Source organism: Argiope bruennichi, chromosome 1, assembly GCF_947563725.1.
Source record: "Argiope bruennichi chromosome 1, qqArgBrue1.1, whole genome shotgun sequence".
In the NCBI taxonomy this organism is placed as follows: domain Eukaryota; kingdom Metazoa; phylum Arthropoda; class Arachnida; order Araneae; family Araneidae; genus Argiope; species Argiope bruennichi.
In genome coordinates this window covers 97,163,191-97,184,587 of record NC_079151.1, presented here as the reverse complement: position 1 = coordinate 97,184,587, position 21,397 = coordinate 97,163,191, and the positions used below count along the sequence as shown (strand labels likewise).

General features: G+C 29.0%; 2 protein-coding genes across 3 annotated transcripts in view; one reads left to right on the top strand and one right to left on the bottom strand.

Annotated features, from left to right (window-relative positions):
* The window catches only part of LOC129966686 (uncharacterized), a 171,230-nt gene extending 162,451 nt beyond the window's left edge, over nucleotides 1-8,779 (bottom strand). Inside the window, exon 1 of the mRNA XM_056081204.1 lies at nucleotides 8,659-8,779. Within this exon, the coding sequence (XP_055937179.1) occupies nucleotides 8,659-8,724 (66 nt within the window). The 5' untranslated portion in view covers nucleotides 8,725-8,779. The remainder of the gene's footprint in view (nucleotides 1-8,658) is intronic.
* Nucleotides 1-21,397, top strand: part of LOC129966673 (TBC1 domain family member 2B-like) — a 259,741-nt gene that overhangs the window by 176,834 nt on the left and 61,510 nt on the right. The window lies entirely within an intron of this gene.

Sequence of the window (21,397 nt, the reverse complement as noted above, 5' to 3'; positions counted from 1 at the left end):
AGAACGGTAAAGATTTTATTGTTCAGAGAAGAAAAGATTTACACGCTCAAAGAATCTGATTTTCGTTCTTGTTAGGAAGGGCGAAATTTTATGCCAGGAAACTCAGAATTTTTGTACTTTCTTATCAGATTGGAAAGTATTTGATGAATTATAAATTTCCCTCCTTTTTTGGTTAGCTTATAGTCAACGTGAGAGATCTTTCTTCCTAATCTTTTGTAGAATATGTTACTATTAGCGATAGTATCTGTCGTTGACGGGTATGTTTTATGACTTAAATATGATTTATGTTTGTTGAAATCTTTTTTTTATTTAAACACTAGCTTTTACTCGCGACTTCGTACGCGTGGAAATAGATTGGAATTTATAGCATCAATGGTTTTATCTTTTGTTACTCCTGCGCATGCTTGTATTTTCAACGCCAATTGGGGCAACACAAATGTATAAATTTTCTACGCCAGTTGGGGTAATGCAGTATAGATTATAAATTTTTAATTTCCTTAATTCTGTTTTATTTTAATTAAAAAGTACTTCAGAATGAATCCGAAAGATCGATTCATTAACAATGTTTAATTTTAAATGTATCGAACACTAAGAAAATAAACAGAATCATTTGAAATAATAGTCAAAATCATGTTAAACCTAATCTCATTAGCGTGGGGGGGGAGGAAACAACCCTGAAGCTTTATTTATTTGGCGATTTTTGGCGGGAAAGTTAGTTTTTAATTAATAAACAATTAACCACTCAGGCTTCTATTTATTCCGTTTAACTATGTCCTATTCCAGACTATAATCTATCTCTCAGCTAAATTTCATCTAATTCTATTCAGCCGTTCTGGCGTGATTGACTAACAAACATCCATCCATCTATCCAAACTTTCACATTTATAATAGTAGTATAGATGCATATTCGTTTCCATCTATTATTTCTTGTGTTGGCGATTCATGTATAGTAAGTCATACTGTCTGTAGGTCTACTTTTTATCTACAACATTCAATCGCAAGAAAGAACTATAGAATAATATGAAGTCTCGCTCTCTAGAGCATTAATTTTTTTATGCAAAGATGCTACTCCATTGTTTTATTTTGATTGAAGTTGACAAAAATTGATGTTGTGAAATTTTCTGGTAACATTCTATCCCAAATGAAAGCTTATTATTATTTTTTTTAAAGATAGAATTTCATGACATATGAATACATATGATTACGAATTAGTTTTGCATTTGTTTTTTCAACTTACAATTTTCCTTGATTCTTGATCTTCCATGTAATGATGCATATTAAACCTATTTATTGAATATATTATTCTGCAATATATTACATGTTTGCCACTTTTGGCTTTCAAGCTCGTACGCCAGGAATATTGATTGAAGTAATTAAATCTCTTATGCATAATTTGATTTTCATGGTTCGCAAAACAAAACATTATTTGAACTTCAAATTAAGGTAGTTATTTCAACCGTTTTATTTTAATATCTTTAATTGTGCCGTTTTGTGACAAAACTCTTTATTATTCGCATGTAATGTTTGCAGTTAATTTCAACATTAAAATATGGCATGCTTTATGTTTAATGACATATTAGGTGCATTAAAATATGTTGATAAAAATCAAAAGATAGCCAATAAAATATTCAGCTTATCGGATATATTAATATATTGATCATATTTTTTTCATTGACTCTAAAAAATGATTAAATTTAAAATTGAGTAATTGAGTTTTACATCATATATCTTAATATAATAATGTCAATGTCTTATTATTACCAAAGTTTATTAAAAAATCTCAAGCTTTTAACAATAATAGAGGGATTCGTTAAAAAGTATTTGCGTAAGCAATGTAGAAGGTTTGAATTTCATCATAACAATGAAAAGCATTATTACAAATGACGCATAAAAATATATATTAAAGGTTGAGAAAATAAAATATGAACTATAACTAAATTTTTATGATTTTTAATATTTGAAAGTGATATAGAAATGACTTTTCTGCAACTTTTTTTAATGGTTTAATAAAATTATCGGAAAACGTCAACATTCTGTTTAAATTTAAGTATTTGCATTTTTATAAAAAAAAAATTCCGAAATGTATTTATATAAAATTTGTCTACTTCAAGTCAAATAGCACATTACTAATAGATGCACATACCCAGAACGTAGACGCATTCTCCATTATAATTATATATATATATATATAATATGTACGTTTAATCAATTTATTTTTAATTCTTATTGGAGGTTAAAACTTTAAAAAAAATTCCTCATATGTTGGCTCTAATATAACGTCATCTATCCAAAATTTCATAGCTATATATTTATATCATTCGAAATAAGTTAAATTAATAATTTTATAAATCGGCAGCAAATATATGTAGCTAATTTGTACGTGTGTGAAAAATTTCTTTTCATATAAGCTACTTTTTGGATTGAGTTGTGAAATCAGAAATCAAATAACGTTTAATGATTTGGATTCCAAATTTCTAATCATACAAAGTATATGCTTGTTTTACAAAATTGTATCAATTTTAATCCGTTGCGTTGCAGAATATTTTATAATACAGTTATCAATTTTGGAAAATACAACATTAAAACGTTTCTGCATTATTTTAAAGGATGTAGAACAAACGCTTAAATCTGCAAATTAATGTAGATTTCGACTAATTAATGTAGATTTTTTTTCTTTTTTCATTTATTATTATTACCTGGACATTTTTTTTTCTTTTAAAGTTAGAAATATAACTTTTGGAAATAATTCCTTGCTATATGATTGCGTTCACTTTATAGAGTTAGAGGAAATTAGATTATAAAAGAGAAAATAAATATATTTTTCTAGAGGAAATGTTGAAATTATTTTGAGGATGTTAATTTACATATATATGGCCTACTTATATAAAATTTAAGTTGCATTTCCGTATATGTTTTCAAAAACTAGCTTATTATTTCATCTTTTCGGATACGACCGGTTCAATCCTATCTTAACAATTTAAAAATATTTTTTTTTTTCTTCATACAAAGATTTCTTCGTCGCCTTATAGTTTATATCAATGTATTTGTTTGTGGCGGATGCATTTTATCATAAATTCTGTAAGAACCTTGCATATTCACCTGAGCCCTTCTTGAAAAAATCCGAGTTTCTTAAGCCATGCTAGTTTACATAAATCTTAATGCCGTGAGAACGAAATATAATCAAACATTTAAACATATTGGTTTTTCATTGCTAGTAACAGAAATTTTAGACAATTAAATTTTCCAGTTTTATAAGTGAACTCTTTGGTCGTTGTGCAATATGTTACAACCATTTTATCAAAGATTCAGAAATAACATTCAGGGAAAAAATAAGTCTTATATGTCATGCTAATTTACAAAGGTTTTAATGCATTGATTTTTCTCAAGCTTAAAATACATTCATACATTCAAACGCACGTTTATTTTAATTGCAAATAATTAAGACCGAATTCTTAAGCAATTAATGATTTCAGTTTTATAAATCAATTTATTCGATTAGACGCGATATGGTACAACCGTTTTATCATAGATTCAAGGAAAAAGAAATTCAGATATTTGATCCGGGTTTCTGTTTGAAAAATCAGAACAGAAACCCGGATCAAATATCTGAATTTATTTTTATCAAGCTAGTTTACATAAATCTTAATGCCACGACCTTTCGTATTACAGAAATACTATGAAACTTTTGAAAATGTACTGATTTTAATTGCAAATAATAAAATTGTTAGACAATTAAAGATTCCAAGGAAATAGTTTTCCATCTTTAAATAAATCTTTTAGATTTTATCCGATTGTTCTGTGCCTTGGGATTCTCATTAAGGAGAGTTTAAATGAGTAATCTGTAACTCATTTAGCTAGAGCTAATGGGAATTAATTACTTTTCATTGCATTTTATAGTAGACATAGGGCACATTTCATACCCCATCTGCGTAAATATAATAAAAATTTGAAAATTCTTCTGCAAAATTCTTCTCTAAATTTAACTGATCAGAATACAATTCAAGACCAATTAATCATTGAATTATTCATTTTTCGACATTAATTAATTTAATTAACATTATTTTATTTTTTGATTGGCCAGAAATTCAAAAGAATTACTTTCTGGTCTATTGGTTTTTAATTTAATTTAATACTAAAGGAATTTTAAATATAAGATTATAAAAATGTTATAACAAAAATTTTGGTTTAGTTTTCTAAAAACTACAATTAATTTTCACCTTTTAAGTTTATTTTTTTTTCAAAAAATACAATAATACTTGAAATATCTTAAATGAATAATATTTTTGAAATATATTTCATTAAAGCGGTCACATAAGTATTTCTATTACAATTGTTACGCATTAACGGTTAACATGAGTACAAAAATGAAAGAATAAGAATTCATTAAATGAAGAATTAGTTAATCCTGAAATGAACATCACGATAATTTTTTTAAAAAAAGAATTTTGAAATATAACATAATATTTTAGGAATCTTGAATAAATTATATTTTTTGTCTATCACTTCTTCAATGACGACATAATCATTTTTATTGCAATTGTTAACGTTAAATATATTAGACGAATATAGCAAAAAACGTTAAAAGTTGTTGTAAACTACGAATTAAATAAAGGCATTGATAAATAAATATCTATTATATAGCATCAAAATTTTTCTAAAAATAATAAATAAAATGTTTCCTGAATAATTCTTATGCTATTCCTTTCCAATAAATTTCACGATAGCTTTTCTGCTAAACACGTCATTCAGGACACAGCATTTTGTTCTAAAAATATACGATTTAGATCGTTATCCTTGACTCCGTATTGTAATGTAATTTGAATATTTTTGCGATTACTTTCCTCTCAAGCAGATAATGGCAGTCATATTGAAAAGCCATGGATTTGTTCGAACATGAAAATCTTTAATTCATGTAATGTTGTGGCATTATAAATGTGTTTTATTATATTTTGAATTTTTCCCAGTTAACTAAAAATATCGCCCCCCCCCCTCCAGTTTACTTGAGTTGGCCGCAAAAATAACCATTACGGGAAAATGAAAATTATTTTTTTGGAAGATGTGATAAAAAAAAACAAAAGCGAATATTGTGATGTCTTAGAATATGCACACCCTTGGGAACCTTTTTTTACCTCTTCAGCCCTACCCCCTTTTAATAAAAAAATTTATATATAACCAATTTTTTAAATGTATTATTTTTTTAATCACAAAATGTAAGAATTGTATACGACTTTCTTGCTTTAAATATTAATTTGAAAGAAAGAGAAATATTTTTAATCTATATAGTTCTTCATAATAGGATGTAGAATGTTCGCCTACTGTTCTGCAACACCTCCGGGGGCATTGAATAGTTGGATTGAATGGCTTCGCCTCCTCATCTTACGTTAACTTGATTAATTAAACAATATAAAGAGCTAAACTATAGATAAAAGCAAAGAATTGGGATTAGAAACAAAATTTTCGTATTATTTTAATTCTTTATTTTATAGCGTAAGAGAATGTTAGATATTCATTGATAACAATACTTTTATGAATTCCACAATTTTCAGGATTTGTTTTTAAAGTTTTGATGTTTTTTCAAACATATCTTTAAAATACACAGTCTGAAAAGCTGGTGCTAAAAATAAATTTTTCAAACATTTTTGATTATCTTAGGTCTTTAATTCTTTTATTTTTTAGTACCGAATTAAAGTTTTTTTTTTTTTTTTTTTTTTTTTTTGCTGGTACAATAAAGAATTGGAAAAATATTTGAGGTTTTTTGGATTATGTGTAATTTTTTTTCAATTGAATTTGTAATGGCTTTGAATGATTCAAAAGATAATTTGATGCCCGAATAACGCGAGTAAAATAATTGAACCCTTTAAAGGGCCAATTTTTTCTAGTCATATTATGTTAAAATATTTTTAGGTTTGAAATTAGAATAAGAAAAGGGACTCATTTAGCTTATTAGATAAATTTAATTTGATTGATTGATTAATTTGGTTAATTAATAATTAAGTAACAAATCAAGACACATCATTTTGTGTAAGATAAAGAACGGAAGCATCTAAGTTTCTGTCTTTCTAAAAAAAAAATGTCAGAACTTATGCCAACCTACATAATTTCATACAAAGATTGATGAATTTGGTGGGAAGAATACTTCCCACGGCCCTAGAAAGGGTTAAAATATTAAAATTCAAAATGTTATTTCTTCATTGAGGCCATTTGTGTAACCAAGAATTTATTTACTCTGATTATTACAATATATATTTTATATATATTTTAATTATTAGTCTACAATCTGCATTATATACAGAAACATATTCATTTAATGGAATATCAGCGAGTTTAGAAATAACCAAATGATTTAAAAACGAATGCAATTCCGTTCTTTCTGTGATTTTTAATTTTAAATAGGGATAAAAAGCAATATTGTACGCAATATTTTTTCGACAAAGTTCCGTACAGTAATAATTGTACATATATAATAAACACACACTGAATGTTTCAAAAACCAAAGTAAAGATTAAGTGTATATACATAACATCATTATAAACCATATTCACATATTGAGAATATTATTTCAAGCGTCTCCCATGAAAAGTGAACATGAATTTCAGACGCTGCAAAAGCACGCATCAAACAGATTGAGGCGTCTAGTAAATTTACTAAATGAACTTTAACTGTGCATTATTAGAATAGGATTTCACAAGATGTGTTCAATTTTTCAACATGTTCGCATTGATAATTGTTCCTTTGTTGAATATTTCTAAAGATGAAGTTTCACGTGTATTAAAAAATGGGATACGATTTTTATCAAGAAATTTGAGCATCTTTTGTAAAACTGTATCGGTGCTTGCCAAATTTTTGTGATTTTAAGTTTTGCCAAATAAAGGGCTTTGCTTTATTGAAAAATCAGTTTCTGATATTAAGATCTATTAGCACAAAATCTAAGCTGTGAATGCTGATTAGGGTCCAGATGGTGACGCGTGCGTTATGTTTGAGAGACCGAAGGCACAGGCAGTTCGCTTCTTTCAGTATTAATTAATAAACACTTTTCACAAAACCACCTTTAGTAATAAAAAAAAAATCAGTTTTTTGTGTGCGTGCGCGTGCGTGCGTGTGTGTGTGTGTGTTTTGCTTATTAGGGATTTGATGGACGGCTTCAGCTTTCCAAATAAGGTTCGTTGATTTGCTTCATTGAAGAACTTGTTTATGGTATGAAAATGTCTTAGAACAAAGTGTTCATTTTTGTACTTGTGTATAGACTTGGGCTTTTATTCTTCAATTGTTTGGCAGAATCATTGGTATGTTAGTAGAATCTGAATGCTTAAGATGTTTGGAGACGTGCCATTAGAGTTGGGATGGAGATGAATGTTTATTTAATTATTTATTTTCGCAAATAAAGTCTTCGTGAAATATTATCACATTGAAATTGCATTAAGTTTTGCAAATAAACGTTTATGGCTTTTGACTTCAAAACATATTGTTGGTTTAAGATGCATTTCTATCTGTATGCAATTTATCAATGCATTAGATATATTGCACATAAAGCTAATATGTTTGAACTTCAGATTTTATCAGTTAGCATTATTATGCATTTATATAATCGAATTTAAGAACTCAAAAATATATAAATTTGTGAATCGTTATCTTTTTTTGCTACTTTAGCTAAAAAAAGAAGGAAAAAAAAAGAATAGAATTTCAGATAGATACGCTGTAGATGAATTACTCTTATCATATCGTCACTTTACCAGATTCCGTCAACGTTCACTTTACGAATAATTTGGAAATCTTATACCAAGTAAAGACTGCTATTCAAACATTTTCATAGTTATATGTTCCTAAAATCGATAACATAAATTTGTGATGATGCTATTCTACGAAATTGGTTGCTTCACTGAATAAGCATTGCGTCTTTTTCTCAGGTTCATATACCGTAATGCATATATGGATTATCTGATGCATTATTCATTGTAAACCACTAAGTTTTTATTCTCTGCTGTTTCCATTCCTTTTTATCAATGTTTTTAGCTAACAGTTCCGCAAAAGGCTTTGCTTTTTTTGGCTGGTATTCTAGTAGATTGCTATTTAATTTATTGTTTTAATTCTTTGGCAAATTATGTTTTACCAATGACAATTTAAATACATTTAAATTAAGCATATATCTTTGCAGAAAGTTGTAATTTTTATTTTGATGAGATTTTTAATATGATAGTGATAAGTAGAATTTTATATAAAAGCTTTCATAATAATGCAAACCACTTGTTGCGAAAATTGATTGTATACATATATAAAAATTAGAATCAGTTTAAAGTACACAAGATACTAATTTAACAAATAGAAAATCACTTTATATCTCTGAACAAGACTTGCGCGCAATCATGTTGAAAATACTTTGCTATAGAACATCTAATGAGCATTATAAGAATAAAGGTAGAAAATGTCTGAAATCTTAATTTTTAAAATTTAATTCTTTGGCATTCTCTTCTATCGCATTTGGATTATATTTCTCTGTTGCGAGCGAAATACATAAACGTCTCTCTGGTCAAGCGATAATGCTCATATTAATTCAGATATCACGAATTTATATTTAGTATTATTTTAGCTCTTTCCTCCGGACAACCAGCATACACGAATACATTAAAAAGATATAATTGTTAATTTAAAAGTGACACTTACCTCTTTGATGGAAGCCGCTGCCGATAGAACGGTGATGATGACAAACAGAACTAGAAACTTGCTCATTTTCGGTTCGAAATTTTCTCAACGCAACTGGTCCTGTTTTAACGTTAGCGCCGAATAAGCAGCTTTCCTGCGCTTCCTGGTAGCTATCCCCATCCAACAGTTCCGGATCGTCCGCCAGATGCCGCCACCAACGGTCACCATGGCAACCTTCTTTTGGATACATCGGGATTATGGAAGGCAATACGGATTTACTGATGTTGAAAATAAGGTTTTTTGATGTGCTTTCGCATTGTTTTGAATAGAGGAAAAAGATGCTTTTAGTTTGGCCTGTCTCTCTCTTGACGTCGTTTTCGACGGCACCCTGAGTTTATTTGCTATGCAAAGAATGAAAGGAGAAACAAACTGAAGAGGTTTCATTTTTATGAGACGTTACGCCAAAACGCATCTTTTTTTTTTTCCTTTCTGAGATTCATCGGGATTGTTACGCTTTCTTGTATTCATTTTTATGCGGGAGAAAGAAAGTTTCCGAGATGAAACATATTTGGAATTATTAGGTTGCTGCATATTTTTGATGCATAAAAATAACTTTAAAAGTTTTTTCTTTTTGCGAATTCAGCGTTGCAAAGGTAACTCTGACGTTTTGAAAGGAATATGCTATTTTATTGTGTCTTTCATTTTTATTTATGTTTCAATTTTCATAATGTGTATGTATATATGTTGTTCCAAAGATATGTATCGATTTAAGTTCCCTATTATATAAAAATATATCAAACCTTCGTCATTGTGATTGATTTTTATGATTTAATATCGGAGGCAGTATATTAACAAATTTGAACTATCAGTTAATGGAATAATATGCGCTATGGCGAAGCATTAAGTCCATAATCTTATATATTCGCCTGGACTTTCACCGTTGGATTTCTTCCTAATGAAATATGATGGCCAGAACAGAGCATTAGCTAGTATCGACGAATTGAAAACAACCATTGACAGAGAATGTGTTCACATATTATTTCATATGTTCATCAGTGTTCCTCTTATCTATCCACTGTCTGCATTTTCGCCTCACCATGATTATAAAGAACAGCATTTCGTATACTATTAATAATTGCCAATTATGTTAATTAACTTAAGCTTTGAATCTATGATATACATTAATAATACTTAATATGGCAATTATTCAGATTGTGAATACATTTTCAGAATTTCCATATAAATTCTTATACGATAAGCAATTTCTTAGCAACTTTACATTATGAAGCTTATCCTTTCCAGTTTGTCCTGAAAACTATATATACATATATATCTGTATTTTAGTATCGGCATAGTAGTTTGGAGAAGGGTTAAATGTCAATAGCATGAAGATTCTAAAATGTCAAAGTCTCGAATTCGTTTCGAAATATATATAGTATTTCGATTTACCATATTGAGTCTTTTTTTACCATGATGCTATGAATCTTTTCTCACCATTGGTCCTTCCGATATATCACTTCTTTGTGAATAGTTTGTTGGTTTATTTTTAAGTATGTGAGAGATCTGATCTTTTACCCTTAAAAGGAACCGACATGTTTGCAACTGTTTTTTTTTTTTTTTTAATTTAAAGTTTTTCTGTTCTCTCCCCCCCCTCATTCCCTATGGAAAGGAAGATATTTCATATATCATTTCAAAATCGTTTATTTTCATACGGATGTATATTATCATTGAGAAGTTTCCCATCACTAATTGCAATAATAAAATTAAAAATTGGTAAATACTTACATTTTATTTCTCGATAACATTACATACTTACATTTGTTATAGATAAATAATCTCCAATTTATTCCACTTTGCTTTCACAATCATAAACTACACCTAATAAAGTAATTAATGAAAATAATTTTTTTAAATATATAATTTTGATAACAGATAATAATAAAAATAATCTAATTGTTAATACATTTTTATAGAAGTTGTAAGTTTATTGTACTTAGTTATTTCTTGAAATTCACTACTAAGTGAAAATCGCGCAGATTAGGAGTTTAATTATATGATTTGATTAATTGATAATGAAGTGCTTCGTTAAAGTCATCATTAAATTCATGTTTAAATAGTTTACCATCAGCAAGAGTATATAAATATACACACAAAAAAATTGAAAGTTTAAATATAGCTGGAAATGAATAAAAAAAATCGATTTCAAAATTCTAACTTTGTAAACATGAAACAAGTTAGATTAAATGAAGTTATTTAATGTTGCTTGAAAATTTGAATTAACAGCAAAACAAGTGCAGAAGTGATAGCTCCGTAAATAGTTTTGGGACGATGGCGAACTTGAGGTTATATGCAATGTATTTTAAAATGCATATTTTTAAAGATAGCTGATTGCTATTTATTTGGATCAAATTAATAATTCGAGGCATTTTTTTAAAATGATAACAATGCAATGAATTAATTTGACAAACAGTAGATTTTTTTAGCATTATGCATTCTACATTTCAATAAAATAGCTCATAAACATTTAATAATCCTCAGACGGTCAACAAAAAAAAAAAAAAAAAAAAAACTATATTTTAAAGAAAAACTTATTTTGCAGAAACGGAAATCGATTGAAAAATATGCTATAATTTTTGTAATATAATTAATGTTTTTATTTGCATTTGTAATGCATTTAAAACTCGGAGATCAAGTCAAATGATCCAAACAAATAAATCAATTGAAATAATATACTTAAGCTTTTACTTGATGTTTGTAGTGAAATTTATAGTAAATTGTTTTTCATGAAATTAATTAATCATATATTACGCTGGAAAAATAAAAAGAAATTATCTTCAATATAAAAAAATAATAATAATGCGCGTGCATGAGTGTGTTCAGGCAGTTCTGGTTATGCCCTTTGTAATAAATTAATAACAGATATGTAAAGTATAAACTATACATATGTTGATATTATATTAAAAGACTAAATTGAAAAAATAAAGTATTTTCTAACTAATCTGATGCATGCTCGAAAATACTCTTAAGATTTTGTGTGTTGGATCAGTAGGTATTGATTTAATAATATTTAAGCACCATCGGAATATATTGACGGTTAAGATTTTCCGCCTTAAAAACATTAGCGCAAATGATATTTGACCAAAAAAAAAAAATATATTTTTTTAAAATTTCCTTTCCCCCCCCCTCCCAATGGGACATTTTATGCACGTGATCATCAAAATGATTACTGTGCTTTACCACTACGTGGACTTCATTCTGTGCTGCAAATTGGCAACTTCATAAATCCTTTTTTATTTGTATTTCTAATGAATTCTAAATTCTAATCCTTTCTAATTTGTATTTCTAAATGAAAATTTGCAATGCAATTAGGCAGTTTTGTATTTCTAAATGGAAATTTGTAATGCAATTCAAATTTGATCGATATGTATGAACTGTACTTGCATATTGTTTTATTGAAAAAAAATATTTAAGCGTCCCCGCAGTCTATTAATATTTCAGATTCTGTATCATAAAAAGTTTAGTACAAATAGAATATCACTGGAAAAAGATTGCTAATTAGTTCAGTTCATTAATGTCATTTAATTCTTTTCTTGCAAATATACTAATTTTATCTTCAAAATAAATGCTGTGCTGAACTAGGATCTCTTTCTCTTTATTGCAAATTGATAATTCTCTTACACTTCAATTCTCTCTTCAAATTTCTGAAGAGCTGTGAATCATATGGGCTAAAAAGTAGTTTTTGTATTTATTCTTCAAACTTGATTTATTCACAATGTAAAATCAACACGATTTATTTCTACAAATTGATGTGCACATTAGTGAATTAAGCACACGTTATGGTTACAAAATGATGTAAGCGATCAGTAATAGGAGTGACATTTTCTATTGTTTCGGTCAGTATGCATCAAACTCATGAATAATGTTAAAAGATGTCACATCATTCTTGTTATTTGTTTTGAAGAGCAATATATATATATAATTAGAAATTAATATAGACGTTATGGTTACAAAATGATGTAAGCGATCAGTAATAGGAGTGACATTTTCTATTGTTTCGGTCAGTCTGCATCAAACTCATGAATAATGTTAAAAGATGTCGCATCATTCTTTTTATTTGTTTTGAAGAGCAATATATATATAATTAGAAATTAATATAGACGTTATGGTTACAAAATGATGTAAGCGGTCAGTAATAGGAGTGACATTTTCTATTGTTTCGGTCAGTCTGCATCAAACTCATGAATAATGTTAAAAGATGTCACATCATTCTTTTTATTTGTTTTGAAGAGCAATATATATATAATTAGAAATTAATATAGACGTTATGGTTACAAAATGATGTAAGCGGTCAGTAATAGGAGTGACATTTTCTATTGTTTCGGTCAGTCTGCATCAAACTCATGAATAATGTTAAACGATGTCACATCATTCTTGTTATTTGTTTTGAAGAGCAATATATATATAATTAGAAATTAATATAGAAGGAGTTTCTAATTGCAAATATTTTGAAATTAAATTACTTCTACAAAGACAGTTAATTTTTAAATTTTATAAATAGCCATATTAATGTTTAAAATAATTCCATAATATAGCTGTGAATGGAATAAATTTTTTTCGCTTATAACTTCATGGAAACAAAAAAGTTATACCTAATTAAGAAAATACATGAAACATGAGAACCGATATCTTCTTATGATTTATATTCGAAATTTTTTCTAGCATTGAATTTTTTAGCCCTAATTGAAAATGATGTCTATGTTTAAGAACTTAGTCTAATGCTGTCCTTTTGTTTGATATTTCTGTCTTAATCCCCATATCTTTCGGCGTTTAGCATTTTTCGTCAGTAATAATAACAATTAAAAATGTTCATTCCGAGAACTTATAATGAACATTTTTGTCGCCAGTATTCTTTACACGACTTTTAAAAAAAGAATCATGACTTCAACAATATTCAAGTTTGATTTAGTATTGGTTGCAATGGAGAAGCAAGACTAACGCAAAACTTCCAAAGGGCATAGAAAGGCTGTTTTTCTTTCAATTTATATTTTAATTGTAAAAAGTAAAGCTATTCTGTATGTGTTTTTTGTGGGTGTCGGAGAAACGTGTCATAAATTTTAAACTATGTTTTCCGTAGAATGAATTGTTATAGATTTAACATTCCAATTCTCCTTGCGATCTTGGCATTATTTCAAAATCTTAAACGCCGTTGATATTGTTTGGAAAAAGAAATTGAAAGAAAAAATGGTCTTAGAATATTTTAATATATATTTTATTTCAGATTCAGAATAAAGTATTGTTTAGATGTTTCTCTCGGACTGCCAAAAAATGTGTTCTATTCATAAAACTTTTTTTAGTTCCTTGAATGCGATTAATTTTTTTTTTTGGTTGAGTTTTTTTACTTATCTGACTAAAGGGTTAAAAAAGGACTTATTCCCCGAATCGTACAGCATTTAATAAGCGTTATTATAAAAATTGCGAAATTTGACCTACTGTTTGTTTCAGTATTCTGAGACGACCACTTTTCGACGATTCTATCTCATTAAGGGGAGAGACGCGGAAGGATGAGCTCATTTCTGGAATTCTTCTTCAGCCTTTGACCTTGATTTTCGTCCTATTAGATATTTTTTTAATCATTTTTTTTACGTGTATGTGAGTATCGTGTCGCTTATGACAGTATTATTTTGATTCAGTCTGAGAATAATCCGAGACTATTTTATTGTTAAATGTAGACATCCCCACTTTTCATTCCCCCCGCTGATGTGATGTGGTATGTAGAGGGGGGTGCCAGCTCAGGTGTCGTCTTCTTCATCTGACCGCTTTTCAAAATCACGAGGTCTGTCCCTAAATAGCCCTAGTGCTACTTTACAACGGGACGTTAATATAACTAAACGAACAAACAAACCCCACCTTTCATCTTTCCTCTCATACTTATTTCGACGAATTAAACCTATCCTAACGCAATCGCAAAAGCGCGGAGAGTTTTAGAATCTGTTGTTAAACAATACATCTGAATTATTCTTAGCTAATTTCTTTCTTTCTTTCTTTCTTTTTTTTTTTTAATAAATCCTACTGGGCATTAATGTTTTATTATACTGAAAAACTCTCCATTAATATTATATACTAACAAACAAAACAAAAATAATGTTGCAAAATATGCCAAAAGTTAAATTACATATTAAGTAATACAATAAAATATGCAGCATATAATTTAGTTTTTCGAGTATTCTTTCCAATGATATTTAAAATATTAAATGATATCAAAATATTTTTAGATTAATATATAAATTATAAATTTACCCAAAATCTTGTTTTATTTTGGTAACTTATCGAATATTATATTTTTATAACTTTATTCTTATTCAGCTTTTGAATTATCTCAGCGGTATGTTGAAGAATAGTCATCATTACATTGAATATATGAATTTAGATAGAATTGGGTATATCGTTATAAATAACAGTATTCCTTTGTTCAATAAGTTATTAGATATCTTGAACAAAAAGTATGCATACTGTAAGAAACTGAATGGTTGAATGAATTGTTTGTGAACTGTAGACCCTTATGATTAGCTCTGTTGTTGCTTTATTAGCTTATTAAAATTGATTTGAATTGATTGTAGTTTTGCAGCAAATCTTAAATTCATATATTCATAAGTTGAAAGAGAAAAGAAGTATGTGTTAAGGGAAAAATTATTGATGCATGTGGTTAGATATTGTTTATATTTATTTGAATTAAAGTTTTCATTATCTTATGAATCTTGCGCTGAGTTATTTTATTTTTATTTATTTATTAGATAAGAAACATTTTAGTATAATTTTTGAAACTTGACTTTGTTACTTCTCATTTACCGTATTAGAATATGAGTTCAGTAAGATGGGCTGTTATCTTGATATATATAATGTTATTTGTAGTATGCATTCTTTGTATGTAATTGTTATAAATTCTTTGTATATAAATATATTACATTTGTAGGATTTTTTTTTTTTTTTTTGCAATGGGATCTACACTACCTATTATGTTTATGAACAATCAACTTAAAAGTAATATTTAAAATCGTTCAAAACAAATAATGAGCCACTAACAGAAGAACAAAATTAAAAAAAAAATTAAAGAAAATATTTGCCAATTTTGATCTGTGAAAAGAGAATTTAATGAATCAGCATAAATATTACTTATTCATGTGTAAGTTTATTCATAAACCGATAAATCAATCACTTTAAAAATTAAAAATAATAATTAAAGAAAGCTTGCTGCGTTGTTTATCTCCAAAACAGAAGTTGGAAGTTGCGTATTCGTTAATGACGTAAATAAAAAAGGTGGGGATATTTAAAAACTGCGCTCAATGTTATGGGTGACTTTGGCGATTGTATAAACTAATTATTGTGTGACGAATTTTTTATAGTATTGTAAACACCGCTTATATGCTTCTTATTTACATGTTGTTACATCACTACCCTAATTCATTGTTAATCATTATAACGATAAATTTCAATGAAGTGCCAGAAAAACTGATACATCAATCTAATATCGTGTAAGTGTTCCCAAGAGCACGTAGAAGTGCCGCAACACGGCGTGGCCTGAATTCAACTAATTTTTGAAGATATTCTGTCGACAGTTCACACAATGATTCCTGCAGGGAAATCCACAAAGTCATGTGAGTGCGAGGTAGTGGAGATCTCCTAAGATCAGCACGTTGCAAAACATTCCAGATATGCTCGATAATGTTCATATCAGGGGAATTAGGTGGCCAAGATAGGGAACGAAATTCAGAAGAGTGCTCCTCGAGCCACTCGGTAGCTACTGTAGACTTTTGGGGTTCCTCATTATCCTGCTGGAACAGTCCACTTCCGTCGGAATGCACACAGGATATAAATGGGTGCAAGTGGTCAGAAAGGATGTTTACGCACAGTTGACCTATCATGGATGAGTCTGACATATCAGCGGTCCCATTTCGTGTCTGCACACGCCCCATACCATCACAGAGACTCCACCAGCTTGAACAGTTCTTTGTAAGCATGTGGGATCCATGGGATTTTCTCCACACCCGTACACGACCATCTATCTGATAAATTAGAAACGTAACTCTCCAGACCATGCAACGTTTTTCCAATCATTAAGAATCCAATGACGGTGTTGGCGAGCCCAGGCAAGGCGCAGAGCTTTGAACCGCTGTGTCAACAACGGTATGTTAGTCTGCTGCTGTGAAAGCCTATATCAATGAGGGTGCATTACACAGTGCGTGCACTGATACTTGTTGATGGGCCTGCATTTAAATCCTCAACAATTTGAGGAAAAGTTGAATGTCCATCTCGTGTAAGGATTCTTTTCAGCCATCGATGATCTAATTTTGTAAAGGTCTTTTTCTGGCCGCACCGCTGTCGGAGATTTGAAGTTTTACCGGAAACCTGATATTCGCCGGAAACCTGATGTCCTGGTACACCCTTGAAATGGTGATGCGTGAAAATCCATATCTCATCGCTACTTCGGAAATGCTGTTCCCCAACTCTCATGCATTGACGATTAGACCCCGTTGAAAACCACTTAAATCTTAATAACTTGCCATTGTAACAGCAAGAATCGGTGTAATAATCTAATCAGACATCTTATATACGCACAGTCGACCGCATCACGTTACGCTGATTGGTTGGGCACCTCCATTATTTGTATATGACCTTCTATACCAGTTTTTCTGGCTCTTCAGTGCACTTCGTCTATATGATGCAAAACATCGATTATATGTCGTTTTAGTATGAAAAAGGAGTGAAATATGGGAGCAATATTAACTTTCAGTGAGTAAGTACCTATATTAACTTTGATGCCGACATCGGAGTTATTCGCAATTAATGATATTGTAGAAGACAAATTGTATTTCGCTCATTTAAGTGGTGAGGGGGGGGGGGACTGTGAAGAACGTAGTCCACTTTCCGTGAAAGACGCTGTGCAAACTTTTAAAGAACTTTGAAATTAAATAATTCTTTTTTTTAAATTAAAATATTAGTAAAAATGTATTTAATGAATTTAAGTCAATTATTAATATTGTATCACATTTTCACAGACAGTCAATAAATAGTTAAATGTGTGACTATTTATTTTATATATTCACTGGCAGTCTGCGCTTCAAATGACAATTAAAAAATTTTCTTACTTATTTATATACACGTAAATCATATAAAATAAGTAATATATAATTGTTGCTTAAGATATGCAATAAAAATATTTTTTCCCTCATGTTTATGATATATACTTGATTTTGAAATGCAATTATTGTTTTCAGTAGAATATAAAAATCTACTAATTGTATCTTAAAAGCGTTTAAAATTATTACTTTTAAATAAATTTACACTAGTTGCATTAAATGCCATAATCAAAATCGATTGTTAAATTTCCAATGAATGTGTTTTTTCTACGTCAGTTCTTTGAATGACATATGAAAAGGGTTTTAGGTTATTTGATGGGTATTCGAATTCTTATAAAATTTAAGTTTCGAAATTAGCCGAATTTAGTATCATTCGCCGAATTATTATTATTATGTTTACATTCCTATAGTATTTGGTTATTGTGTGAATCAGAAATATAGTTGATAATTAATACATTAATTAATTATTCAAAAAATGTAATTCCTTAATTAATTATCATGGAAGTGTAATACATCAATCACTTCATTTACTGTGATGTCTGAATCCTAAATGTTAGAAATAGTCAAGCCGTTTGCAATTTCGAAATTTTAGTTATATAAAACTTTTTAATAAAATTATGCTCGCTTGAAGGTACTGATAAATACAACTCACTCTGTGAGAAATGCGTGGCTGACTTAATAACATTTACTTGGCATGACAACAAATTTCCATTAAATTTTCCGGAAATCACTTTATTTCAGTTAACTGCGGATAAACATAGTTAACACTAAAGTGAAATATATCTACTACGCATTAAGCCGTCCCCCTGCAATTATCTGTATAATATCTAAAATATATTAAAATAAACGCATTTATTTCCGATATTCACTGGAAATTTACACAGATGCTAGTTTCGGAACTTAATATTTCTGAAGCGCGGTATGGTAAATTGTAATAAATGGAAACTGCCCCTTAAGTTTGATTAGGCAATTTCTACCGGAACACGAAAGATTAACTGGGCGTTATAGCCTTAATAAACATTTTGATTTATAAACTTCTGCAAAATTCACGTGGCTGTTCCATTCTTCGCCGATGCCCCCGAGTTGGAATAAATTTAAAATCGGAACGATTCATTATTCATATTCCGAACCGAATTCCGTTCGACGATAATCCCTTTATTGAAAGCGTTTATAAGATCAAAGAGCCAGTGACGGTAAATGCATTCCGCATTAATTAAAAGCTGCATATTTCATATTTTCCCCTTGCCGAATGATTTATAATTCACATGTCCGATGCAGTCTTTCCTATTCAATTAGTCCATGAAGTATGGGTAATCATAGCTTCTGGATTGACGTTAACTGCTTCTGTCTTTGCTCCAGAAGAATGGAGGACAAATGAAGCATTTACTGAAATGCAGGATGGTTTGGAATACCTGCCCAGTTTTAAAGCTGATGATTAAAATTTACGTTTGGATTGGTATTTTGTGTTTTCCGTTTAAATAAGTAAGCATTCAATGCTAACTATTAAAGATGAGTTATTGTTATCATTTAATTCGTACTATTTCATATAAAACGGTTTATGAAAATTTGCTTCATGTGCTTTTATTTGCAATCTTTCACGCTATTGCAGTCATTTAATTTGTAGTGTTTCATACATAACGATTTGTGAATATTTGCTTCATATGCTTTTATTTACCATCCTTGACGTTATTGCTGTTAATTTGTACTGTTTCATATACAACGGTTTATGAAAATTTACCTTATGAGCTTTTATTTACAATCTTTCACATTGTTGCAGCCATTTAATTCGTACTGTTTCATATAGAACGATTTGTGAAAATTTGCCTCATATGCTTTTATTTACCACCTTTCATGGTTTTAAAAATGGAATTTCATTGTCAATTTTTCTCTTTTTTTATGATTCACTAGAATTAGGGAATTCAGTGCAGTTGTATGCTTCTAATGACTCTGTTGACTCGTTGTAGAGTTATTGTTTCCTTTTTTAACTCTTATGACTCTTTTTCTGTTTTAATGTACTCAAAAATTAATTGTCAGTTAATTTTAATAAAAAATTTATTTCCGCAACGATTGGTGCCATTTTATAAAGAATTTGAAAAAAAGCAAAAGAAATCTGAGTATTTTGTAGTATTTGCAATTGTATAATTATAAAATATTTTTAAAGATGAGAAGCAGAAAAAATAAATATGATTTTTATATAAAAAAAGTTTTATTAGGGTTTTAAAAGAGAGAAAATAGTTTTTATACCTGAAAAATTGGAGATTTAAAAAAAAAAAAAAAAGCGGGATCAATAATCAATATGAAGAAAATTCCTGTGTAATGATGATGACAAGAAAGGAAATTCATTTCGTTTATTAATTATTAACTTTTATTTCGTCTAATTTTTTTTATATCATCTTCTCTTTAATAAATTAATGAAAATGTATTTTAAAAAGTTTGTACATCTATAAAATCATTTTTACCCGACATTATCCGTTATAGATGGTAGTTAAATTAATTTAAATTTGACCATTTACCAAGTTTTATTGAAGCTCATCGTTTTCCAAACAGAACATTAATTATACATAGTTTGATATGCTGAGTTAAGCAGTTTCAAGGTATTCCTCTGATGTATCATTTATTCTGAAATCAAATCAGCTCATTTAAACAGTAGCAATTTTGAATTATATTTTTAATAACAGTGATTAGAAAGGGGACGTCGGGTTTGGAATAAATGGGCGAAAAGCTGGAAATTGTTTTAAACTCGTCAGTTTAGGTCTGGAATGGACATTTTAAACTTCCTCTGTTCTACTAGATGAGCTTTAGTTTCTGTATGCAGATTTAGTACTTAAAAAGCAATTCTTTTAATGACCATAATTATAGTTAAAAAAACAATCTATAATATCATCAACAAAGTCTTTACAAATATTGTTGAGCTAGAATTTCTGATTTACTAAGAACTAACACTATATAATTTTTTCAAAGTTTTTTCTGAATGCCACTACTAGAATTAAGGGGGAAAATGGAATTTTGAATTTTCGATCAACCTTTATATATAAAAAAAAGGAAAAAAAAAAAAAAAAAACGGGTTCAGACTTGGTTGGTTTCAACTTCCTCATACCATATTTGCATATTATGATAATACGTTGCGTGGTACCTAATTACTAGTCATACTAAACCGTTTATACAGAGAAAGTCTACGAGCAGAGTGTTATCGAATCATACTTATGGAAGGGCTTTTAGAGCATGCAGCCTAATATATAGTCAATGAATGTCTGAAAAAGAAACCCATTGTTAAGGTCTTTTATGAAATTAGAACTACTCCATGCGGATCCAAGATCCAATTATACCCATCTGTCACAAGTTTGATGGAAAATATATCACAGCAATTGAATGAGCGTGACTAAAACGGATCCACATCTAAATGCCTTCAACAAATACATTTGTCATTTAACATGAAAGACCAACTACCATAACATCAAAACAATACTATATATATTTTTTTATAAATAATGAAACTAATAATTTACTTCAAAGATAAATGAAAATAAAATGTTGCTAACAAATGTATGGCTATATCAGGCTTGATTCACTTACAATTAAATATCATCCGTCGTTCGTATCTATACGCCCGTATAGACTTCTTTTCG